Raw genomic sequence first — 26,980 nt, 5'->3', positions numbered from 1 at the left:
GAGAGTGAGAGTAAGGGGAGGGGCTGAGGCAGAGGGAGAGAGAGAATCTCAAGCAGACTCCCTGCTGAGCGTGGAGCCGGACACGGGACTCAGTCCCAGGACCCTGAGATCATGACCTGAGCTGAAATCAAGAGTCAGATGCTTAACTGACCGAGCCTCCCAGGCGCCCCAGATGTTTTGCTTTTATTTTTTTATTTTTATTTTTTTAAGATTTTATTTATTTATTTGAGAGAGAGAGAGAGAGAGAGCATGAGAGAGGAGAAGGTCAGAGGGAGAAGCAGACTCCCCGAGGAGTTGGGAGCCTGATGTGGGACTCAATGCTGGAACTCCAGGATCGTGACCTGAGCCTAAGGCAGTGGCTTAACCAACTGAGCCACCCAGGCGTCCCTGTTTTTATTAACAGTGTAAATTATGCACCCATAGGCCTTACAATTTTCAGATTAGTTGGTTATATATCATCTCTTCCTCAAGTCAGGGAAGACAGATAAATGTTAGGAGCAATTCAGAAATCTCCTTTTTTTTTTTTTTTTTAATGTGTATCAGCTCCTGGCAGGAAACAAAATGGGTCATTTCTCATGGTTATGGTGTTTCCTTGGCTTTACCCAGCTTGAATAAACACACGCTCTTCTAAGTAACTTGCTTGTGGCAAGCTGCTGGCTGAGGTGCTCTCTTGTTTGAAATAGGTAATAGGATTGAAATGAAGGCGAGGTGCCTGGGCTTACATTGCGTGCTCGCCCGTGCCTCATTTGGGTGCGTACCTAGGGCTGCTGAGGTCACATCCCTTCATACCACCTGCTTAGAACCCTCTTTGGTCAGGACAGTATTAAGCTGTGGGGGGAAAGGGTGATAGATACTATTTTTGAGTACTTCGTACCAGGCTGTCTATCTGTCTGTCATTGTATCTAGTCAAGAAAGTAGTCAGTAAGAGATTGAGATAAACGGGCAGAAAGGAGTCAGAGCCAGGGATCTGAACGGTCTCTTGGTTGGTGATGGTGGAGTTGTACTGTAGCCGTTCCAGCCGTGGGCTTCTGAAGTGTCGGAAGGCCTTGTTGTATCGATTGTATCCATCCCTAACCCCTAGGGCAGCGTTGATACTGGAGGACACTTAGCGTTGATACTGGAGGACACTTAGCGTGCTGCCTGGCAGCTTTGTGAGTGCTCAGCAAATGTTGCTAGTTACCGTCATGATTACAGTCATTCGGTGCATCGAGCGTCATCTTCTAGGGCACCAAGAACGGTAGCAAAACACCTGAAAAATCAAAACATTGATAAACTTTGAAGAGAGTCATGATCCTGGGAGGCAGGTGTGGCGGTTCTGAAATTCGTGTAGAGGTCAATGAGCTACTTCTTTCCTCTTGTCTCTGAATCTGCTTTTCCACCGTGACCAATAACCTAGGCCGGCTGGCTAGAACCATGCCCCAGAAGAGGGGCCACAGAAGGTTCACCGAGATAGAGCTCTCCTGGGTGTCTCCTTGTCCCCAGCACTGAATGTCACTCTCAGCCATGGTTAGCACGTGAGACTCTGAAACCACAGTGCCCGTGCACGTCATCGCCACTTGGATTTCTTGTCCGAGTCTGCCGTCTTTGCTGTTTGTGGGCTGATGCTTTGCAGAGGCACCCCTTGCTGTAGGGTGTGGAAGCACGTTGTTGCCAAGTACAGGTCCCGAAGTGTTTGAGCAGCATGTACTTATCCGTACCTGGACCCTTAGTTATTCTCACCGAGCTTACTCAGAGGGAAATTGCTGCCCTTTGGCCCAGAGGTCCTGTTCTCAAGAGAGTGATGACTACGCAAAGTTTATTACCACCAATAAGAGAAATAGTTCTAAATGATTCAGAGGCAAATTTTAAGATGAATGAGAAGAATTCTTCTTCACCTTTCCTGGTAGGTTCTCCCTGGGGTGTGTTAATGGGCGGTGTGTGTGTTGATCTCTGTCTCGCTGAGTAAGAAGTCTGCTTCAGTTTCTCCTTTTTCCTATGTTTCTATTTTGACGGTGAATGTTAGCATCTTTTATGTCTTCAGATATGAAGGGTGCCTGGCTGGCTTCGTTGGCAGATCAGGCGATTCTTAATCCCAGGGTTGTGAGTTCAAGCCCCGTGTTGGGCATGGAGCCTATTTTAAGGGGGAAAAAAAAAGGTCTTTAAATGTGAAATTTAAGTATGATGGATAAAATTACTCTGTAATGATTTGTATCAGTTTAATTCAGGACACTGGTTTCATTTTCTCCTTTAAAGAGTAGCAGTCCTTTATTCGTACACTTCTTTTAATTAATAAAGATCTAAAGCCCGCCCTGATGCCATATAACTTAATTGCTTCCAGTGGACTGTTGATGGCCACTTACGAAGGACAGTAAGTGATTGTTTTGTAAATAATGGTGGCAAAAATTAGAAAATCAGCTATCTCTGGTTTCCTTCCCAAGGCTATGAAGGCCCCTGAACTGAAAGAGAAGCTCGAGGAGTCTGAAAAGCTGATCAAAGAGCTAACAGTGACTTGGGAAGAGAAGCTGAGGAAAACAGAAGAAATCGCACAGGTAGCTTGATAATTCAGGCCTGAAATCTTGTGACTTTTTTTCATTTGCCGTCTTTTCTGTGTAACCACTCCTCATCCTCAAAAAGTCACGTAAGGACCTCTTTCTGCTAAACGAGACCGCAAAGGTCGGGGGTTAGAGGCCGACTTCGTCATCTTTCATTAACCGCCATTGGGGCCACGTGTTTGCCAGAAGCGCCGAGAGCACTGAGTTGGAGCAGACGTGCTCTGCAGGAGACACTGATCTTGTGTCCTGCTCTTCCGTGTTGTGGTCTGGGATCACCTGGCACAGCATTCGACATCACTGACTGGCAGAGAATTTATAACTTATAGCACATGATCGTTTTTTTCGTTGTATTTGATTCCTTGGGCTTGTGAGAAAATGCTGCACGAACTTTACGTGAGATCCGATGTAAGGCAAGGACTAATGCTGCACTGGTGTGTGCGTTTCATGAATCTACACGACGCCTCTTGTGACTGTTTTAATCTCACAGACCACTGGGACTTACTGGACCGGACGTCCCGGTGAGGGAGCTTGAAAGCAGTAACCGGGACCTAGTCGAGCCTTCTCGTAGGCGTCATTCACATACACACACGCGCGCTCACTCACGCCCTCCCACACGCACATACACTCACTCACACCCTCCCACACACACCCCTGACTCCCTGTGCCTTCTCCACTGCTCCGTGCTTCTTCACGGTGCTTATCACTGCTGCAAATTCTGTATTTTACATGTCTGTTTTCTCATGGTCTGCCTCTTTCCACTAGGACACAAGTTGTCACAAATGAAGGGACTTTGTTTGCTATTGTATTTCTAGTCCTAGATCAGTACCTAAGACTTAAATATCTCTTGGATGGATGGATGGATTGGTGGATGGATGGATGAATTCAAGGCCTTCTGCAGTCAGGAACCAACCTGCTCTTCCATCCCCGTCTCTCCCATGACGTTTCCACATTGAGTAGGGTTCTCGGCACCTGGAATCCTGCAGTGTGCCCAGAATCTCTCCTGTGCTTTCCTGTGCCTTCCATTAGAACAGCCTCCTCCTACCTTACTACTGCCCCTTTTCTTCCTGTAAAATTCTTATACTGCAAGAAACATCTCAAATATATCCTTTTGCTGACGCCTTCCCTGGTCTCTGAAGCCATCACTGTCTCCCTCCTTGGAAGCCCTATAGTACGTTGTTCCTCTCCAGTGTTCCTCTCCATCCTTCCTCTTCTGATTTAGGTATGTGGTCTTACCCCCTTCCTAGACTCTAAACCCCTTATAGGGACAGTGGTGTCTGGTTCCCCCGTAGCACCCTGATAACACTGACTCAAGATGTCACACGCTTAAGACATTCCGTAAACTTGGTTGGAATGTGTCATTTCTTTGGCATCATCCCCGGAAACAGTGACCGAAACTTTCCATGGATACCTCTTGTGTCTAGAGCAACAAATAGAGTTCCCCGGTTTTGTCTGTTTTTGTGCGCAGGAGAGACAACGACAACTCGAAAGTATGGGGATTTCCCTGGAGACGTCGGGTATCAAGGTCGGGGATGACAAGTGCTACTTAGTCAACCTGAACGCAGACCCTGCCCTCAACGAACTTCTGGTTTATTATTTAAAGGTAGGAGAGCAAATAAATAGATAGTCGCAGTCCTGATTCATTCACGTACAGCGCCCATTAGAATCTGGGTGCCTCTACCCATGATTTTGCTCTTTGTTCCAGCTCAGCGCCCCTTAAAAGTAAGAGGATGGGTAGTGCGGTCTGGTTGCCATTGAGAGTGAAACCTCCCCTCTGTATTTATGGGTCTGTTTCTGCTTTTTCTTTGTTTGCTTGTTTGTCTTTTTTTGAGTCCACATAAAGCAAAATCATATGGTGTTTATCTTTCTCTGTCAGACCACACTTTTGGAAATGCTGGCTTATTTTGTTAAGTGAGAAATAAGACATCTGTCTGAAGTCAGGCACCTGATGGACACTGATACGGGGTACCCCAAAAGACACGGGATTTTTAGCATGAACACACATACACACACAGTTCCTGACTTAATGGTGGTATAGAAATATATATAGAAATATATGAATATATAGAATTTATGAATATATAGAAATATATGGGGCAGTATTTTTTTTTGTCTTTAAAAAAAATTTTTTTTTATAAACATATAATGTATTATTAGCCCCAGGGGTACAGGTCTGTGAATCACCAGGTTTACACACTTCACAGCACTCACCATAGCACATACCCTCCCCAATGTCTGTAACCCCACCACCCTCTCCCGACCCCCCTCCCCTATGGGGCAGTATTTAAGTAACGCTCAAGGATTGGAGACCTAGGAACTTGAAGGCAGCTTATCTAACGGTCCACACACCTTAACCTCTAAATGCAGAGGTATTACCCACTTGCTAAAAAATAAATAGGTGCCTAGTTAAGGGTTCTGATCTGCCTGGAGTGAATATAAAAACACAATGGAAAATAAGCTAGAATTGAAGAGCAGAGCCTGTTTTCTGTTACCCTTTTTATTCTCCTTTTTTCCAGAGACATAAATCTGGTGCAAATAGCCCCTGACTTACTGAGAGTCCACTAATGGAATTAAATTCTCTTCATTTAGGACATGATTAAGGCATAAGGAATTGTGTCCAAAATCCTAATTTTGAAAGATCAAGGCTTTGTGTTGAATAGGGAACTATTACTGTTGTGGTGACTCAGTGATTTTTAGAGCAATAGAAAATACAAAGGGATGAGCTGTGGACCGCATCGTGGGAGTGACAAGTCCTCATATGTCTGGGGTTTGAGGTACTTGAAATCATGCTCATCTGTGCATTCTGTAACCCACAAGCTACAGGGCTCTGTAATACTGTATTCAGAACTCAACCACTTTCATCATTTTATTTTATTTATTTATTTTTTTAAGGTTTTACTTATTAGCATGAGCAGGGGGAGGAGCAGAGACAGAGGGAGAAACAGACTCTCTGCTGAGCAGGGAGCCTAACACGGGGCTCTATCCCAGGACCCTGAGATCATGGCCTGAGCCAAAGGCAAACGCTTAACCAAGCCACCTAGGCACCCCACTTAGATCATTTTAAAGGTTATATGTTTAAAAATATGATTTTCCATGAAACCTCTGTTAGTGGTTCTTGAATTCATACAGCTATTTTCAGAACATTTTCACTGTCCACTCAGGTGGTCCTTGAAAGAATCCTACTAAGTAGTTCAAGTTGCTGATATTGTCCTGGTTTTAGGGGGGAAAGGGGGCGGAGGGGGGAAGGAGGGAGGCAGGCAGGCACAGCCTGTGAAGTGGCTTGCCCACGGGCACATAAATAGTGAGCCGTCAGGTTAACATGGATCTCAAGATAGTCTCCTGTCAAGTCCCATTTCCTTGTATCGTAAAATGGTGTTTTCTTCATAGTGTTTAAGTATTTTTAAAATGTAGCGTATTAAGGTAAACCTTGGCCCTGTAATGCTCCAGATATCTTGCTTCTCCCACCTGATTCATTTAATATCGTCACGCAGATGCTGTTGGGTTCCTCAGATCGATGGGGTTAAATTTGCATCGAGTTACTTGTAAGTGCAGGTTTTTTCTCTTTCTTCCACTCTCCATCACTAGGACCACACGAGGGTGGGTGCAGATACATCACAGGACATCCAGCTGTTTGGGATAGGAATTCAGGCGGAGCACTGTGAGATAGACATCGCGTCTGACGGCGACGTTACTCTTACTCCGAAAGAAAATGCAAGGTAAGAGAAGTAAATGTCCACCTCTTGTATCTTGAGCCTGGTTTTCCGAAGGAGCGGACTGCCCCTTTCTGTCTGGTGGCTCAGTTATATCAGCGTTAAGACGTCGCTGGGATCTTGGGGTTATCTTTCCTATTTCAGGGGGCTGTATGGCAGCACTCAGAGAGCCAGCTTTGGGGTGTCTCATTGTGCCTGGACTGGCTGGGTTACCTTCGATGAGACCCTTGTGAAACTCAGGGCTCAACGTAGGAAAGACAGAAGTCACTGGGCTCAGTGCCTGACACACGCAAACCCTGAATAAAGTTAGTTGTTAACTCAGTGTACAACCTTGTACACAAAGCAGTTATCACATAACTCCATGGTATGACACATCCCTAAACCAGGCTGTAATATGTAAAAATTTGAGAATTGACAGGACAGTATATTTACTTTTGGATTTCTATTAAATACTGCCTTGAAGTACTTTACAGTCAAGTGTAAAGTTCATGTGAAGTCGTGTCACAATATTCATTAACACAAACATTGTGACCAGAATACTCCTTTTTATGAGAACTTTACATTCATTTCAAAGTATTCTAGTAATATTATCCATATCAATTTCCAGGTGATGACCAACTGAGACTAACAATGATGGCCTACATGATTCATGAAAATTATGAGGTCTTGTGTTACAGTGATATAATTGTTAAGATAGCTAATGGTAAAATGATGCTATTCCTTAATTTTTACTTATTCCAAGTTCAAGTAGACTTCTGCCTTACGCTGTATTCCCCTATATTAGAAACTCTGGATTTTTTTAGTACTCTGGTTTTTAATCGACAAAATTGCATATATTTAAAGTGTATGGTATGATTGGATCGTACTCTCTTTTAACACCGTATCTAAAAATAACTTTAATCAGCAAATTTCCTCATATCCAATTTCAGTGCCACGTTTTTGTTCCTGCTCTCTGCCCTCCTTCATCCTGCCCGGCTCCTCCTTTCCTCCCCGGGGGGTAGAAGTGCATTCATTCAGGATTCTTTGCTCCAGGCTCTGTGCTGGGAATGCCCACGTGTAGGGACTGGAAACCTGGTAGGGGAGAATGTACAGAAGCAACAGTGATGATGTGGGATGGTAAGAGCTTCTTCCTGCAGATCTGATCACTATGGGAATGTGTGGGGTTGCAGGACTGGAGGAGGGGAGCTCTGGTAAGATATTATTATGATATTGTCATGGGAACACAGCAAGTGGCAGGAGAAGTGAAGAACAAAATGTATTTGAGAGTCGGTCGGCTTTAGTGATGTGCTTGGGGACAGTAAACGAGAAGGTGAAGTCAGCAATGGTTACACAGTTCTGTCTTGGCAGACTACATAAACAGTGGCGATTCTAAGCCGAAATAAGGAATACTAGAGGAAGGACAGGCTTGGCGGTTGGTGGGTAATGAGTGGTAATGGATTCAGGTTGGAATCCTCTGGATTTGAGGTGTCCTTGGGATATCAGTGTGGATGGAACCAGTTGGAATTGGATTTAGGGATGTAGAGTTACACTCACAATACAGAATTGGCCGTTAGTGGTGTTGTCTGTCTGCAGAGTGGATCCAGACGGTGTCGTGGAAGCAATAAACCGGTGTTGTAGGGATGGTCTGAGGAGCCCAGAGACAAGGGAGTCAGAGAGCCAGAGATAGAGGATGAAAGCCAAGGGAGGAGAACACTAACACCGTAAGGAAGAAGAGGTCAGAACAGAGATTCACAAGCTTCTGTTGGATGTTGCAGCCTTGGGACGTTTAGGAACCATGGAGTTATGGTTAGAGAAGGAACAGATGTGAGGAGGAGAGAATGGGGGGTGAGGAAGCGGGTTGAGAGCCGTGGTTGTAAAGACGGACACTGGATTGGAGACGGAGCGAGAGAGGGACATGGGGTTAAGGCAGAGTCACTGTGTCTTCAGGTCTGTCTTCAAGTCCCTGTGTTGGCTCTCTGGTCACATCTTACCTGCTGCTTAACCATTGCATTGAGTATTTAATTTCAGTGTCTCTGTTTTACATTTATAAAAGATTAGAAAACCCTTTTTTCGGTAGGCCTGGCCTATATTGAGAGAGTCTTGTGTCTACGACACTGTGTGCCTTTAAGAATTAGGTTTTTACTTATTTTATCGTCTTTGTTTGAAAATTCTATCTCTGGAGTTGTTGGGGCTTCAGCCTGCCTGTGGGTCGTATCTGCTGATAACTTCGCTTCCACAGGTGGGCTCAGCTTCAGGAGTAAGTTCTCCCTAGGAGTCTCATGGCCTGGGTGACGGGACATGAATTGTAGCAAGCACATTCTGTACTTGCTTCTTGACAAGTACCGCAGGCATATGTCCACTTGGAAATTACTTCTTATGCTAATTTCTTGGCTTGGATACATTACCAAAACAGGCAGTTTCCGTAACTTTTTCTTTATAGTATTGTAGTAAGAGCATACTATAAATGGCAAAGTGATGTTTATATGTCTGTTCAGAAGTTTGTGTGAGTGTGTGCACACGTGTGTATACGCGCACACACACACTTCTAGAAGGTTCCCTTAAAGATACAGATGATCACAGAAGTTAGCAATACGTAAAAAGGCAAAGGTTATTATAGTCCTTTCTCATTTGCTCTGGAGCTGTTTTTAGTTTTATTCTACAACAATACTGCCCAGTAGAACTTTCTGAGATAACGGGAAGGTTCTGTGTCTGCTAAGACCGCTTCGGCAGGCACTAGTGAGGCAGTGCTCTTGGGTGTCGAAATACGGCTAATGAAAACGAGGAACTGAATTTTTAAATTGTAATTCAGAGTTTAAAATAATAAAGGACACTGAGGGACACATTTCTCTTCTTCATGCTGCTATTCCTGGATATTAGATTATAGATTCATTAGATATGTCTGAATGTCTAGATACCCATCTATCTATCTATACACCTAGATATATTATTTAGATACCTTCATAAACTAGGCACATGTTTTCCTTGAAACATTCGTTTCAAGTCATGAATGTTTGTTTTTTAGGTCGAAGAGGTAAGTATTAGTTTTCCCCAAAAAAACAACTTTTCATCATCCTTCTGGCAAAAATACATGTATTTGTATAGAGCTACATATATATTCTGATCTCATTTTCCACATTTTATAGAGGAATAAATGAGTCCATAATTCCAAATAGGTGGACACAGACCTTTGAAGCTTGAGTTAGCGTCGAGAGTCATTCTCATCGGCAAGAATAAAGGGAACATGTTAGTGTAAAAGATAGACACCGAAGTTTATCGTGTTATTGTATGACAGATGAAATCCACTTGAGATGATGAGATTGCCAGGGTTGTTTCTTTTTTTTATCAACAAAAAAACCTAGTCCCTAAACTTGAAATATGACTACAAAGGAAGGTTTATCTTCACACGTGGGCTCTCCTTGCTCCGTAAGTCTGAGCTGGAGAGTCCTGTAAAGATTAGGAGCCAGATAATGGATTCTGTGAGAAAAGTAACTGATTGAACAACTAAAACTCAGAAGACTAATCACTGTTTTTCTCCCTCAAACTTCATCGGATATTTCTTTAGCAAATTAAACTTCAGTTAGTTAATTCTCTTCCTGATTGTTTTAATACCAGCAAAATCTCTTTTATTAAATGAAGGAAGCATTTGTTAGAAGACTTCAGTTATCAGCACTAAAAGTTCTGGAGGACTTTGCCTCTCCCCCTAAGAAAAGTCCCAGTGGCAGGGCTTTGACTGTGTTAAAGAATCCGTTGACGAGATCTTCCGATTGTCGGGAAATCCTGTGAGGTCTGTTAGAGTGAGTTACCCAGAGCCGCCGGATCCCTGGCCCCTTGGAGCCAGGAAGCTGTAGCAAAGCTGCGAGATGGGGAAGAGCTGGGGCTTCAGGATTTGCTTGAGACGATCGCAGACGCGTAGACCAGCGCCATCCCGGAGACACGGTGCACGCCATCTGCGGCATGGGACGTGCTGGGAAGCAGAGACTCGGTGTTGTTTCCCCCATCTCCAGTTGTTTGTCTTGTTTTTACAGTTTGTATGGTAGCTATTTGGGATTTAAACCTGGTCCTCTTTTCATGTTCTCCCTGTTTTTATTACGGAGAGCATCAGATGTGGGAAGTGGGAAGGAGAGTGTAACGAGCCCCCGTATATCTATCATCCAGCTTCGAAAGTGAACACTTGGCTGTCCTGGTTTTATTTAGACACCCTCTGCGTCTCCTCCCTCCTCTCTGCGTTATTTCATTTTATTTCATTTTTTAAAGAATTTATTTATTTACTTGATAGGCAGAGATCACAAGTAGGCAGAGAAGCAGGCAGAGAGAGAGGAGGAAGCAGGCTCCCTGCTGAGCAGAGAGCCCGATGTGGGGCTCGATCCCAGGACCCTGAGATCATGACCTGAGCTGAAGGCAGAGGCTTTAACCCACTGAGCCACCCAGGCACCCCGCCTCTGCGTTATTTTAAAGCAAATTCCAGATACAACTTTATCCGTAAATATCTTAACTTGTATCTCTAAAAGACAAGTGTTCTTGAACTTTGCTTCCGTACCGTCACACCTGAAATAATTACAAGTAATTCCTTACTACTGTTCATATATTGAGCCAGTATTCAAATTTCCCCAGTGGTATCATAAATGTTCCTTTTCAGCTGTTTCTTGAAATCAGGATCAAATAAGCTTCAGCCATTGGCATTGGCTGTTGTGTCTCTTTTAGCCCAAAGATTCCCCTCCCTCTTTCCCTCCCCGCCCCCCCCACCACTTTTCCTTGCATTTATTTGTTGATGATAACCTGGCTGTTTCCCACCCTCACCATCTTGCTCATTGCATACCCTGGTGTCACGTACCATCTTCCACCACCTTCTGTAGTTCCTAAATTGGTAGTTAGATATAAAAGCTTGATCAGGTTCTGCCCAGATCTGGACAAGATCATTCCGTAGGCATTCTTGTGTCTGTTTCCATCAGGAGGACATCATGCCTCATTGTCGTCTGCGAGTGCTATTGGGGTCCCTTGGTCATCATTGCTTAGATCACGTGCTTTGATAGTGCTTACAACTCTATTAGTCTCTCTTTAGGAATAAGTAGAATACGTCTGTTTGGTGGTTTGTTTTTTTTTTTTAAAGATTTTATTTATTTATTTGACAGAGAGAGAGAGAACACAAGTAGGCAGAGAGGCAGGGGGAAGCAGGCTCCCCACTGAGCAGAGAGCCCGATGCGAGGCTCGATCCCAGGACCTTGAGATCATGACCTGAGCCAAAGGCAGAGGCTTATCCCACTGAGCCACCCAGGTGCCCCAGTAGAATACATCTGTCAAGAGAAACTTGCCCATTTCTCTCTTTGGCTCCTGGGGCCGGGTTGTGTGCTCTTTCCCGTGGAGCTGACTTGTCCCCTGTCCCCCATGTTCCATCAGGTCCTGTGTCAACGGCACCCTTGTCTGCAGTGCCACCCAGCTGTGGCATGGTGATCGGATCCTGTGGGGCAATAACCACTTCTTTAGGTAACATCTTTGTGTTCCCTCATATTTTTGTGAACTTTTTCTTTCTGTTATTGGAGTATAAAACAAGTCCGTTTTCTCTAACGATGGAAAACCCCACAGAATTAACTTACCTAAGAGGAAGCGGCGAGATTGGTTGAAAGACTTTGAAAAGGAGGCGGGTCCCCCGGAGCATGACCTGGACGCAGCCAGCGAGGCCTCGTCAGAGCCAGACTACAACTACGAATTTGCACAGATGGAAGTTATCATGAAAACCCTGAATAGCAATGGTAAGACCTCACCTCCAGAGCCCGGCGTCTTCGGCAGCTCCTGTCTCATCACGCAGTTCAGTCAGGGACGCACTTGGTAAAGTGGAGATGTTGTTCTGAAATTAAGACACAAACCTTACTAATTTCCTTTTTTTTTTTTTTTAACGTTTATTTGTGTGACAGAGAGTGTGAGTTGGGGGGGTGGGGGCGTGACGCAGAAGGAGAAGCAGGCTCCCTGCTGAACAGGAACACCGGGCTCCATCCCAGGACCCCAGGATCATGATCTGAGCTGAAGGCAGATGCTTAATGGACTGAGCCATCCAGATGCCCCAAATTGCCCATTTCTTACAGAGGCCATTGGGGAGGGGCTAATGAAAGTAGCCCAGGGCCTGGTCTCCTCCCTCAATTATAATTAGGAAGTGGCTGGTCCCTATTTTGAGATCCTTGTTCCCAAGTCAGTTTTGGTAACATTTCTGCAGCCCTAGAGTACAGAAGGATCATGGTGGAATTCCTTTTCCAATTCCCATTACTGAGTTTGTCCCTTCTGAATCCTTCCGAGCACAGAAATCCCCAGCAGAGTCGGAACCCAGGAATTTCACATGCAATCTAATGGGGAGATAAAGGTCACGATATTTTGCTAAAAACTCAGTTGGGAATTATGCCACCAAAGAAGCTTACTTAGTAAGTCCAGGTACCTTTTACAAAAATGATCCTACAAAGAACGGCTTTGTAGGCTCTTTGCTTGACTTACACACCAGCCTGTCTCAGGTTTTTAAGGAAGAGATTTCCAAAGCATTATTTCTAGATTCCCTCTTTCCAGAAAGTTTTCAGTGTTTGTATTAAAATTCTTCCCTCTATGTCTAAAAGGTAAGCCTTTTTTTCATACACACTTACATGCATTTGGTAAAATCCATAGCACACTGATGCCTGTTACAGACTTCTGGGGGTTCTCTTGCATCTCTTGGTCTGTCAGTAGGACAGGAAAGTTCCTCTCCTACCAAGCACAAGGCTGCATTTCTGGGACCAGAGCTATCTGACAGGGAAATGTAGTTGAGGCTACCTTCAGGAGCACCTGAGAAAGTTTGTTTTATCTCACTTTCCCAATCACGAGTTCTTTGAATACCTAAGGATCCCTGCCTCGAACCTGGGAGGATCCCAGGCGCCTCTGTCTGACGCGGCTCAGGGAGAGCATCTCCGTCTCCCAGCGGGGCTCTCCCTGGATAACTGACTTTTGCACTCTGTCTTTGGGTCAGCCTATCTGAGAAGAATGTGAGTGTGGCTGGAGAATATCATCAGATCTCCGGCCTATCAAATGGGGGATTCCACTGCAGGAATAAAGACACTGACCTTTTAATCTCTCTGGGTGTTTAGCCCCAAGGATCCCCTCTTCTCAGTTATAAAAATGAGGTATGAAGAAAAGCCTAGGTGGAAAAACAGGTGTGATGTGTTTGATACGGAGAATATAGAACAGCACCAGAAAAGCACGTCCGTGAGCTTAGGGGGGGCAGATTAGCCGCTGCGGCTTTGGACGCTGCACCACAGGCTGGGCCACAGCTAGAAATCAGGCTGCGGTCCACCCTGCTGCTTGCTCCCCCCAGTTGGGAGGAATCCGAAAAGACATTCATTCCAAAGCGATGTTCAGACATCAGAATTACATTAATGGCCCATTTTCCGACATGCCTGAGCAGAAAGTCTCCTGTGAGTAATTTTTGGGAGCCCTGAATGGATACAGGGTGTGACAGGAGGGTGTGGGCCCCAAGCCCCAGGGGCAGGAATGCGTGTTCGGGAGAACCTTCTCTGTTGACGTGAGATTACAGAATTCTAGATGTTTTCTAACAGCAGAGTATCCAAGTGCCATTCGTTTAGTCATCCATCATCCCACATTACAGATTCCTAATTTTATTGTCACTGTGTTCTTATAATTTATATTAGAGCCCTGAATCACTGATGAGTATTAGTACGTGTTTGTTAATTCCTTCAGTCCTCTTAGCCAAACCAATTAATGAGTCACCGGTGGCCTGGCTCCTGGTATTAACGTGAGTTACCATTTGTCTTCCAGATCAAGCCTTGCCCCTCCCCAGTGTTAATTCATCCATTTCAAAGTAGTGTTCCCCCCCACACACACACATGTTCCCCAATGCCCCGTGTAAGTGGGGCTTCCCTCCGGTGTGCTCTGACTCAGTCCCCAAACCCCCAGGGCGGGGTGGGGGGGGGCTCGTGTTCATGGAATTCGCCTCCGTCACCAGGTGGCTTCCCCATCATCAGCCTGTCTGCCTGGTGGTCGTCCCCCTGGTGGTCCTACTTGAAGGTCCTCTTCCCTCTCATGTGGTTTCAGACGAAGCTGCTCCACCAGCGCTGGGATAAAGGTTTTACCGGATCGGCGTTAGCATGGCGGAGCTTGACCGCTTGTTAGCCATGCTGCTGGCCGATGCTTGTGCTTCTGCTCTGGCAAAATCGGACTAACGCAACCGGGAACCTGACAGAAGCACTCCGTGCTCCTGATTGAGGCATGCGCCCTTTTAAGTCATGACCCCTGCCTCCCCGTGTCCCAGCTCCATTGCCTTCCTATTGGTTGAGCTCTGGACCTTGTCCTTGCCCTGGACGGCCCCAGCCCAGAAGTGTCGCTGGCATCACTGCTCCTGGCGCTGATGGTGGGGTGACCGTTGGGAGCTCAGCCATGCAGGACTCTGTACTGGACGCTGTCGGCGGACCTGCATCGTCCCAGAGACGAGGATGCTGTCCTTTCAAATCTCTAAATAAGGATCTAAAACCCAACTTATTGGAATTAAGAGTAGAAGCCAACCTAGTTATCTGTGGACGATGGTGTGTCCTCCCTGCAGACTGAGAAGGAGGCCCTCGTGCGTTTTCGGAGAGTCCGTGGCAGCTGTAAAGGAGGGAGCAGTGGAGGGGCTGGTGAAGAGTCATTGAGTTCATTCCCTCTGGGATTAAGAGTTATTTTTTGTTTTTCCCGAAGGATTTACTTCCCTTCAGCGTAGCGCATCGGGCACGTGGGTATGAATGAAACCGACTGTTTACCCCGTCAGTGCCCTCTGGCCTCTGCTGCTGGCACCTCTCTTTTCCGTTCTCCGGACAGATAAATAAGTCCGAGCACATTACATGGTTACGTGCCAGATAAAGAGTAAACCAGCAGAGAGGAACATGCTAGATACCTTAGTAAATGTCCTTTCTCTCTTCCTAAAACACCTCCCACTTTGGTGGCTTGGCCTTGGGCTCCAGGCTCACTGAGTTTTAAATCCCTTCGTTCAAGAGGAAGAAAATGATGGGGAGAAAAAGAAACGGTGGCCAAGTTTTGATGGTTGGTCGGCTGAGAATAGGCTGAAGTCTTCGGCGTCTGTCCTAGGCTACATCACAGAGTCAGGCTGAGCTGCTGAGTAGGATGATCTGTTTTTAAAAACAAGCTGTGTAGTGATCCAGGCTTGACCCTGGCTAACTGAAAAGACAGCAACATCAGATATGTGTAAGAGAAAGACTTGTGTTGAAATCCGAGGTTCAAAACAGGTAAGACAGACAGACAGACAGAACGAAATCTTAGCTCCTGTATCTTGACTTGGGCTCTGTCCAGTGTGGTCTGTCCCTGGGACCCGGGGCGGGGCTGACCGGACTGTACGGTGGGAGGCTCCGGGGAGGGATGCTTTGAGCTGTTCCCTCGTCTGCATCTGCTCCTTGGTCACGTGGCATCTGCATTAGCCTGGAACCTCGGGGTGAAATCCTCTCAGACATTGGGGATCGGGTGTGTTTCCACACACCACGGACTAACAAGCAGAAACGAGGACTGAATGTCTTACCCGGTGTCTTTTAGCAAAAGTCTTAGAATATTAATTTTTATAAACCGGTATCTTCTCTAGTTTTCTCTCTCTGGAAGAGATTTATGAACACTAAGGTAGGGCCCTTGAAAACCAGGCTCCGTGGAGGTATAAATGTTTGGTGAAGACCCTGTCCTTCCTTTCTTCTTCTTTTTTTTTTTTTTTAAGGTGTATTTATTTATTTACTTGACAGAGATCACAAGTAGGCAGAGAGGCAGGCAGAGAGAAAGAGAGGAAGCAGGCTCCCCGCAGAGCAGAGAGCCCGATGCGGGGCTCGATCCCAGGACCCTGAGATCATGACCTGAGCCGAAGGCAGAGGCTTTAACCCACTGAGCCACCAAGGCGCCCCTGTCCTTCCTTTTTTAAACCTAGAGTCCAAAAGGGGGAAAGTACGTACTGTTTGAGACATGCGTTTTTATAAAATTCTGAGTTTTTCTTCTCTAGCCTTACATTTAAAATTTCTTCAGACTCCTTCACCATATTATTCATGTACTTTTCGCCAGTTTACAGGGCAAGGTCAGAAGTTCTAACGTTTCAGACACAGATGTCTTACTCTGCGGAAGAGGTCTTCCCTCGCCGTGGTCTGTGTTTAAGAGTTGGGGATTTTTTTAGGAGTTCGTTTTCCTTCAGATTTTCAGGTGGCATATTTTAAGGACTCCCTGTCAGGACTCTGTGAAGAAAACTATTTCTGCTTTGAAAAAAATGCTGAATTTTAGAATTTTATACCTGAAAAGAACAGTAATTAAAAAAAAAACAACCTGCTTTTTAACAGAGTACTAATTCTGAGCAAAACACTGGAAACAAGAATACTCTGTCAGTTTATTGGTAAATTTGATGTCCTACCTCCAGATAATTAGGTCTGATCTGAGTTCCCAACCCGGCTCTGTCGCTTACTAGCTCTGTGATCTTAGGGCAGCATAAAGCATAAAAGGAATATTCCCACCGTCAGGTGTATTGCAGAGCTTTCAAGAGGTGGTGCATGGGGAGGGCGCAGGGCCTCTTACCTGGGTGGAGGCCAGTGGCTGGCAGAATTCTTACTGCCCTGTGGTTGTCGTTTCTTATTAAAACAACTCACCTGTACTCTGTGTAGATATCTAGTGATTTTTTTGAATTGCTCTCTGCTGTTTGTTGTGTATAATTTAACCTTTTTTTTAAAGCTAACATACTATCTCTTTTACTGCTTACATAGGAGATTAGTAGAATTTACATGGTAAATTTAAATTGTAAATTTTTTTTTTTTAATATTTTATTTATTTGACAGACAGAGATCACAAGTAGGCAGAGAGGCAGGCAGAGAGAGAGAGAGGAGGAAGCAGGCTCCCTGCTGAGCAGAGAGCCCGATGTGGGGCTCGATCTCAGGACCCTGAGATCATGACCTGAGCCGAAGGCAGAGGCTTAACCCACTGAGCCACCCAGGCGCCCCCTAAATTGTAAATTTTAAATTAAATTTAAACTTAGTCGATAGAAAGGGTCTTCTGGAAAAGTCAGTCAGGAACCATCATTGCATGATGGAAAAACGCGTCTCGTCCTCTCCGTTCCCCACTCTGTCCTAGAAATTAAGCTGAGAGTCCGTCTGTGAGAAGACCGCACGAATAGCACTAGTTGAATAACAGGCAAAGGTGTGAGCTCCAGGCCGGTCTGAGACCGTGCGTCTCCTCCCCGTCTCGTGCGCGTCAAGGAGATAGTCACTGGGATGCTGGTTTTCTTACTCGCCATCCAGATGTCTGGTGTATTGTTCCCCTGCAGTCTGCTCACTTAGAGATGTCGGTAACTTTCTTCTGTGGACGTGTGGTCAGTGCTTGCCTTCTCCACAGCATCCGAGGCAGCGGTCATGGCCAAGCTAATGTCCGGCCTCAGCAGTGACCCCTACCTGTACCACAACCACTGCTGGCCGTGGTCATGGCCTCTTTGAACAACCAGTTACTCTGTTCACCATGTATGAAGCTGATCTCTGATCTGCAAAGGCAAAAAGTCAAGAACAGCCTGTTGTTTTGCAAGTGAATTCTTCCCCCCTCCCCTTTTTTCTCTTTTTCTTTTCTCCTTGAAAGTGCATTGCCCTCCTGGACACCAGCACCTGAGAAATTGCCAGGCCAGATACTTGATATCTCCAAGCATATGCTCCCCCATGATAGAAATCCAGGAGTCATGAGATTTGTGGCTAAAATCAGAAATACAAACCCATCGCCATATACCAAAACTGATGCTAAATGGGCATCGAAATTGAATACCGTAAAAATGAAGTCTTGTGTGGCTCTGTGTTCGAAGCTCAGATGTCCTGAAGTTCTTGGTGGGTCGGAGCCCATCGCCTCTTCCCATGTGCTGGTAGTGAAGTACTGATCCGTTGAAACATGAGAGTGAGCTCATTGCAGTGAAGAAGCCCGTAGATGTGGGGAATGCATACGTGGAAGGCATTCATCTGAAGTGTTAGCAGAAGGGCGGCGGGGAGGATTTCATCCGGCAGGGCCCCCGGGCCACGAGAAAGCATCCGGAGAGGCTAGATAGGGAGCAGGGAGAGAATTCTCGCTGCCCTATTGTAGCCATCATGGAACATACCTCGCCTTGTCTCTTGGCTCCCCAGACCCAGTGCAGAATGTGGTCCAGGTGCTGGAGAAGCAGTACCTGGAGGAGAAGAGGAGTGCCCTAGAGGAGCAGCGGCTCATGTACGAGCGGGAGCTGGAGCAGCTCCGCCAGCAACTGTCCCCGGAGCGGCAATCCCCGAGCAGCGGCCCCGACCGCCTGGCCTACAGCAGCCAGACGGCCCAGCAGAAGGTGACCCAGTGGGCAGAGGAGAGGTAAGCATGGGACACCTGGGGACCCAGGCTCACGGCTCTGGGGCTGGGGGCTTTGATGGGGGGCATGCTGAAGGGGGATCAGCCTAGCAAGGGAAGAAGCCTTAGTCCCAGATGTGGGTCATTAGTGAGTACCTTTTCCTCTCCGAGCTACTGTCCAGCCTCAGTATATTTACTGCAAAGTTAGTTGTTAAGGACCACCCCTTGCCCCTTCCCCTTCAGGAGAAATGGCTCCAAGAGACAGTGCCACCCGGAGGTGTCGAAATAGAGAAAGTTAGAACACTCCTGTAGCATAAAAGCATTTTGGAGTCTCTCTAAATACAACTGTAATATTAAGATATCTACTAAATGTGAATTTTCCAAATTTATGACTTTTTAAGTATGTAACTCAGAACCGAGGTAGTGGGAGAAGCATCAGCCTCAAGGACAGTCCATCACTTGTAGATTCCCTGGTGTTCTCAGCGCAGCCTGGGCGCGGTGCCGACCTCACAGTCCCAGCAGCACTGGGCCGTTAGGGCAAGTCTGTCCGTCTCGGAGCTGGCCGCTCACCTTGCACGTCCTCCTCCGTCACCCACCTGGCCAGCGAGGAGGCCAGTGTTTGAACCCAGATCTGCCTGTAGCCCCCTTACGAATTCCCGCACTGTTGCAATGATAGCAGTAACCCAAGTGCCACTTGCTGTTTACAGAGCGTGGTCTGGGCACCGAGTGTTTTACGTATATTCATCTCATCTTCACGACTGCTACCCATGTTCGTCATTTGCATCCCGTTTCCCACGTGAGGAAACAGGCTGAGACGTGGACTGCTTCCCCCAAAGTCAATTTTTTATTATACACGTGGACACATACATTTTGCAATATTCTTTTTGTACTTAACATTTGTGAACATTATCACTGTTATTAAACAACCACTACTGTACTATATTAGAGTCTGAATTCCTTTGGATGACCTAGACTAATTCTTTGAAGTCGTTTCACACTGTTGGATACTTAGATCTTACTAAAATTTTTGCTTTCGTAAATAATGCTGCCAAGAACAACCTTGTGCACAAATCACTGCGAACATCATTATTTATCGTCTTACTACAGATTCCTAGAAGTGGAATTGCCAGGTCAAAGTGTAGGGAAAATACTAAGGCTTTGGATGCAAACTGAGAGGCTGCCTCCCAGAGTCACTGAGCTGGCAAGTGGGGCCATTGAGATCAAAGCCACGGGCGTCTGATTCCAGGGCCGGGGCTCTATGGCATCTCTCACAAGCTATGAGATACTTAAACCGGAGCCATGTCCACAGAAGATGACCCTGAAGAGGGAGACAAGGGAGCCCAACCCTGCACACTAGGCTTGCCATAGTAATGCAATCTGTTGTTCTAAAATAAGACAAAAGAGTCAGTGGCATTTTCCCCGGGAGCTGCCCGCTCACCTGTCTGGATACTGAAGTCTGAAGGTTTATCCTACTTGGAACACATTACTCTTCATCTTTTTCTGTGCCTGGGTAAAAGAGGCGAAGGTTATCAGATGGTGCTTTTCCTGAGGAGCCGTCCTCTCCGACTTTACTGTGAGCTGGCGGCTTTCGTCTAAGCAACAGCGGGCTTGGAAGTCATGATTGTGATTGGACCCACTGACACCTTTCTATTTAGTCTCCCTAATGACTTCTCTTTGTCCTGAAGACTGTAAAAGACAAAAAAAGAGGCAACCGAAAAAGTGGATTGTTTTTAATGATAGTATTTTTCAGTCAAGTGTTAAAATTTTTTTCCACTTACCTTAATTCCAAATTGATTTTCTTTGAGGCTCCAGTTCTGAAGGAGGAGGAGGATAGTAAGGATGATATTTTGGGGTTGTCATCCGAGGAGAGGAGAATGGTTGGATATTGATTTCTCCAGAGTCACTGGATGAGATTAAGATGTCTTTAATGATGGGTCATGGTATTAGAAGCTGGGACTCTTACCTAAATCAATGTGGGTGTGGCTTGTGAAATATGGAGGGACTCATACCTAAGTAAATATTGAGGGGCTGAAAATCGAGTATATGTCAGAGCTAGTGAGATTACAAAGAAAACTGGAGATGTACTGTGTTCTTTCCAGACATCACCGTGTAGCGTAGAGCAAGATGTTTCACAAATATGTGAAATGTCCATCGTAATAGTAAATTAAAGAACAGTTTCATCCAGCAATAGGCGGTGTTGCAATTGCATAATTATCCCTGATCTGAAGAGTAACTTCCAGAAGCAGGTAATCAGCCTCATTCCCTGAAGTGTCCCAAGTGCCCAGAACAGTGGTGTCTTGGGTAGGTGCGTTGTGAGTATGGAGTGTGTGAAATTCCCGAACTGGTAAAGGAGCGGGTGCCTGGGCAGGGAGCACAGGAAGGGCTGTGGTGGTCAGCAGAGGGTAGGACCCTGTTCCCTGGAGCCTTCTGCAGCACGTTCGTGGGGAAGGAAGGACTTCCAGTGAGTTTGAAGGGTGACGACTGGACAGGCAGCCAGGAGGTGGGGGACGTTTTGAACAGGCAGGTTGGCACAGACAAATGGGGAGCCGTGGAGAAGAGGAAGGTGCGTTTGGGAGATTACATAAGAGCTGTTTTGTTTGGTCTAAGAGGTGGCTTCAGAGGAGGAGAGCAAGCTGAGTCCAGAGCTGTTCTGTAGGTGCAGAGGAGGTTTTGAACTGAGGACCGACCTGAGACAAGGCAGGGGTTATGTGACTGGGAGGGAAGAGGGAGAACCCGGGGGCTGTGAGGTCACTGGGGGGGGGGGTGTGAACCAGGAACCAGGGGCTACGAGAACAACAGAGAGATTGAGGAGATACTTCAAGGAAGAGTCAACGAGGCTTTTTTTCTGGATGTTGTAGAAAAGAGAAAAGACGGCGCTGACTGGAAGAAGTCAAGTTTGGATAACTGAAAAAAAAATGGTGATATCGTTTAGTAAAACCAGGCAGACGGGATCCATGTGTCATATGGGTTGGGGAAACTTTTATCATCTTCACAGTCTGCCTCCTGTGTCACTCCGACGGCGAGAAGAAAAGGAGTAGAGATTGGATGTGCCAAGCTCCTCCTTGTCCTGTGAAGTCAGGGCAGAAGGCGTGTAAATGGTAGAAGAGAGAAGCTGGATAAGGCTCCATAAGCAGTCTGTTAGTGTGGGTTACCTGTGAGTCCAGATTCTCATGGGGATCCCAAAAGTACTCTTCCTTTCATTCACAGTTTTGGGGTATCCCACAATGGGTCACGCACTTGCCCGGGAATTAGGTGTAATGACAAACAAAGACAGACCTGGTTCTCGCCCGGGCGTGCCTGCAGCTCGAATCATTGTACAAATAAACGAGAGAGTCGAACTAGGACGTATGCCGCCGAGACAGAAGACGGGGCTGGGAGAGCGTGTAATAGGGGTTTGACCTATTTTCAGCGTCAGAACATTAGGGAAGGTCTCACCAGGAAGCACTGTTGTGCAGAGTTGAAAAAGTTGAATTCCTGCTGCCACGGAAGTCCCCACTTCTGGCCTGTTAGCGGTTGAAGAAACCATGTGAAATGCTTTGTCCTTATGGACTCCGGATTTCTCTCCCCTCCCCTGCTTCCCTTCCCCCAGCCCCAGAAACACACAACAAGTCATAATCAGTTCTTTTCCCTCAAGAATTCCTTTATTGGTTTTTTGGCAGCATCGTACCAAAATCTAGCAGTTTTCAAATGTTAGAGGATTTAAAATAATGGTTTTTAGTCAAGTCCCTTCACATATTTTGCTCCTCATCAGTGGTAGCCAATAGGGAGCCCACAGTACCCTTGTGGGAGGAGGGAAACATTGGGAAAAAAAAAAAAAACCACACACACACCAAACAACCCTCCGCTTTAAAAAAAAAAAAAAGGTTGAAAATTGTCTCCAGAAAGGAGTTTTTCTACCACTTTCTAATAATATGACTCACTTAGAACCAGGATTAGTTTCCTTTTCTTTCAGATTTTCTCATTTCCTTGCTCGCTACCCCGCAGGGACGAACTCTTCCGTCAAAGCCTGGCAAAGCTGCGTGAGCAGCTCGTGAAAGCTAATACCTTGGTGAGGGAAGCAAACTTCTTAGCTGAGGAGATGAGTAAGCTCACTGACTACCAAGTAACTCTGCAGATCCCTGCTGCCAACCTCAGCGCCAACAGGAAGGTGAGAGTGTTTCTAAAGCGAACGAGAGCAAAATGCACAGCTTATGTACCATAAGATAGAATATACACCAAAGACACATACAACCTATATCCGAACACCATCCACGAGGAGATTTTGATGTGAGCCAGAGTATTTATTCTTTTTAAGACTTCCTCTATATTTTTTTTTAATTTTTTTAGATTTTATTTATTTATTTGACAGAGATCACAAGCAGGCAGAGAGGCAGGCAGAGAGAGAGGGAAAAGCAGGCTTCCCGCCGAGCAGGGAGCCTGATGCGGGGCTCGATCCCAGGACCTTGAGATCATGACCTGAGCCGAAGACAGAGGCTTAACCCACTGAGCCACCCAGGCGCCCCAAGACTTTCTCTATATTAATATAACATCGTTTACCAACTAGGCTTCAGTAGTAAAAATTTTTAAAGAAAAAGATTTCCTCTATAGACCACCCCCCTCCCCAGAGTATATATGCCCTCAGAGATGTTAAAATTGGAAATATATATAAGTAATTCCTCTGGCTTTTCTATTCCGATAATTGGTACCTTCTGGAATGGGGGATAAGTATATGTTTTGTTATAGTACCATTTTTAAGAGTGGATTCTGTAAGAAAGGAAGACTTGCATAATACCTTTCTTTTTTTTTTTTTTAAAGATTTTATTTATTTATTTGATAGAGATCACAAGGAGGCAGAGAGAGGAAGAAGCAGGGTCCCTGCTGAGCAGAGAGCCTGATGCGGGGCTCGATCCCAGGACCTAGGGATCATGACCTGAGCCCAAGGCAGAGGCTTTAACCCACTGAGCCACCCAGGCGCCCCAGTACCTTTCTTTTATACACAGAACAACTTTTTGCAGTCACTGAGAAGTTTACCATCATTTCAACTTGAAGAATTTTTTTTTCCCTTTAAGGACAAACTTCAAAAGAAAATAATTTTCACCCATTTATGTTTCCCTCCAGCAAGCAAACTAGAAATGAGTTAGGGAGTATTTCATTCATCGTTCTGCATTTGGGTCCTTTGACCAAGCAGTTCTTTGAGAAATTTATCTTAAGTTCACAATCATGGAAGTTTTTTAAAAATTGATGTGCTTTTTGTAGAAGGATGCTTATCATAATGGCCTTTATAGGGTCAAAATTTGAAAGAGCTGTGATGTCGAACAACATCATAATTTGTCAGATGAATGGTATATCCAAATAACAGATTTCTATGTTGTTATTAAAATTCATGTCTGTGAGGGGCCCTTGGGTGGCTCACTTGGTTAAGCGTCTGCTTTTGGCTCAGGTCATGATCCCACGGTCCTGGGATTGAGCCCCGTGTGGGGCTCCCTGCTCAGAGGGGGGTCTGCTTCTCCTTCCCCACCCCCCGCCTGTGCTCTCTCTCTCTTAAATAAATAAAGAAAATATTTTTAGAAAGAAAAAAAAAATCGTGTCTATGGAATATTTAACAACACCAGAAGATGTTCATAATATAAAAGCTGTGGAGAGAGGATCAGGATAGGAGATTTACAGTTTTGTTTGGTTCTGCTTATGATTAAAATAAAAAAGCGTGTGCATGGGTATACACAGAAGATTTCATCAATCTTTCTGCATTTTAGTTGGAAATAAGCCAGCATATGCCCTAAGTGGTAGAATTTCATCTTCTTTCTGGATCCATTATGCGTCTTTTTCAAACTTGTTGCTTGACAATAACATCTATTGCTTTAACAATCCAAAAAGCTGTAACATGGCTCATTTGGTTTGTTGTGTCTTTGTTTCCCTTCCCTCCGCAGAGAGGAGCCATCGTGAGTGAGCCGGCTATACAAGTGAGGAGGAAAGGAAAGGGCACCCAAGTTTGGACCATTGAGAAGCTAGAGAATAAATTAATTGACATGAGAGACCTTTATCAAGAATGGAAGGAAAAAATTCCTGAGGTAAAAGAGGCAAAATGTCAAGGAGATTTGACCATGTTGAAAGGGCAGAGCGTAAGTGCTATCACTGTCAAAACGCACGCATGCGTGGCTGGGAATATCTGCAGTTGTAGTTTGGACATTGATACTAGAAAAGGGACATTGAAAGGGGTCTAAGTTGAACTTGTCATTGAACATGCAATGTCTACATGGACAGGAACTAAATGAAGAGAACACATGACATAGTCTTAGTTGGCAGGGTTTTTGCTACATTTCAGGTGAAATGAAATAGAACGAAGCGATTCCGGGCTCTTTGGTCAATGTTGTGACAAACCCACACGTTTGGAGCCAGCTTGGATTTCGTATTTGTTAGCATGTGTTCCTGCTCCCCCAGCTGTGATCTACAAAGAATGATTCTAGAAAGCACAGTCCATTTCTGTGGATATTAGTAATGGAGAAGGAGCCTCGGTGAGGGAAATGAGGCAAAGCACAGGGAATGGAGTGAAAAAGGCTGCACGCGGGGTGCCAGAGGGAAGAGAGGCCGTAACTAAGGAAGAACTCTCCACATGGGCGTCATGTAGCCCCCCCAGCTATCAAGCCCGCCCACGTGCTACATTTTATTTTTGTAACATGATGGTCATTTTGCTTTTTTAATTTCTTTGGATAAATGCTTTCTCTTTTAAACATTTTTAAGTGCTACTTTTAGATAATATTACCCAAGTTGGTGTTTTGTTTCCTCCTCCCCTCCCTCACTGCCCCCCTTCCCACCCATCAGGCAAAGCGTCTCTATGGGAAACGAGGTGACCCTTTCTACGAAGCCCAAGAGAATCACAACTTAATTGGTGTGGCTAATGTGTTCTTGGAGTGTCTGTTCTATGATGTGAAACTTCAGTATGCAGTTCCTATCATCAGCCAGCAGGGGGAGGTAAGGATAAGCCATCCTCGGAGGAGAAACCTGTTAAAGGGGGTATGTGTGTGTGTGTCTGTCTGTCTGTGTGAATCCAATTTAAGTTATGCTCTTGAAGCAGATCAGGAAACTATGGTGAATAGTCAGGATCACATTCTTTCTTCTCTGCTCTTATTAATAGAAACTATCAAAATTAAATCTTTTTTTAAGATTATAAGGTTAAAATCATGTAAGAGTCTTATAACTTTTTTAAAAATTTATGGTTCACAAGTTTTTTTCTTTGTTTTAATCAAGTTAGAAATCTCTGGGAAACCAGAGTCAGCTCCATCCCCGTTTATGTCCCTTGATGTCTTATGTTTGTAATATACTCAGATTCCTTCCCTCTCCCTACGTGGTCTTTACGAGATACAACTTGGGAGTGTTATTTTGAAAACTAAAGTATTCCAGGAAAACAAGCTTGACATCTTTTTAAAAACGAAAGAAAACAAAATGGTTCCCCTGTCTGTTATTTACTTGTATTAACCTCAGTGTAGGCCCAAGACATTTCAGAAGATCAAGTTCACACTTTTTTATTTTTATCCATTTATCATCAACTGATGTTTTTACTTTAAATTTAGCAACAACGCTGCTCCATCGCTTTCCCTTCATAACGTGCAGACTTAAAATACTTAGTTATTGCTTGTGGTCCTTAGGGCAGCCTGTGGATGGGATGCCATTCTGCCCAAGGTGAGCCAGGAAACAGCCCAGGATCCCGGCTGTGTACGTGCACAGCTCACGTGCTGCATGTCGTAGCCCCCCACCCACCCCCCCACCCCCCCCGCAAGGGACATTCTGCTCTAGAAGACCAGCGGGCTGGAGGCGCTTTCTCCCATGTGAAAAATGGCCATAGCTCTCGTGGCAAAGGAGTGCAGTGACTCTGCCCTTAGTCGGGGCTTCTTACGCCACGGTCTGCGTGGGGCTTTCATCCCTCTGCAATTTTACTAAAAATGTAGTAGATCCTCAAAAACCACTGAAAAAAAAAATCTTGAGAACCTTTGTCTTCAAATCGATTTCTCCCATTCCCCCTCCTCTAACGGCTTCCTCCATATTGGTCTCACTTGTTCAAGACCACTGACGAATTCCTCAGGTCTCCGCTGCCAGGGGAAGTTGGGTCCAACCACCTTTAAAAAAGAGCCTTACTATTTAAGACGACAGCAGCACCCGCAGAACGTGTCACCTTCACAACTCCAGCCGCTGCAACCTTACCCCGTGTTATGAAAGACAGCTTGGCCAGTTGTAGCCCTGGAGGATGCCAAGTGCGGGATAATCCTGTCCTTTAACTCAGTACCGTGCACCCAGCAGCAAGAGGGCCTCTGCTCATCTAGACCTACTCAGAGGACCACCAGGATATTGAGGACATGTTAAGCCTTTGGGGGAGGGAGGAGCAGTTTTAAAGGAAGGGTCTCCTTATATCTTTGTCCTTGTATTCGTCGTTCCTGCTGGGATGGCTCTTACCCCATGGAGCCCGCCTCCCTC

General features: G+C 45.6%; 1 protein-coding gene across 1 annotated transcript in view; it reads left to right on the top strand.

Annotated features, from left to right (window-relative positions):
- Positions 1 to 26,980, top strand: part of KIF13A (kinesin family member 13A) — a 199,800-nt gene that overhangs the window by 140,049 nt on the left and 32,771 nt on the right. The window contains 9 exon segments of the mRNA XM_046004604.1: positions 2,418 to 2,528; positions 3,997 to 4,131; positions 6,114 to 6,244; positions 11,612 to 11,698; positions 11,798 to 11,964; positions 18,346 to 18,559; positions 22,520 to 22,682; positions 24,442 to 24,582; positions 25,334 to 25,483. Of these exon segments, the coding sequence (XP_045860560.1) occupies positions 2,418 to 2,528; positions 3,997 to 4,131; positions 6,114 to 6,244; positions 11,612 to 11,698; positions 11,798 to 11,964; positions 18,346 to 18,559; positions 22,520 to 22,682; positions 24,442 to 24,582; positions 25,334 to 25,483 (1,299 nt within the window).

This window comes from Meles meles, chromosome 5 (genome assembly GCF_922984935.1).
Source record: "Meles meles chromosome 5, mMelMel3.1 paternal haplotype, whole genome shotgun sequence".
NCBI lineage: Eukaryota > Metazoa > Chordata > Mammalia > Carnivora > Mustelidae > Meles > Meles meles.
Note: the sequence above shows the minus strand (reverse complement) of the source record. Positions and strands in the feature narration are given on the sequence as shown.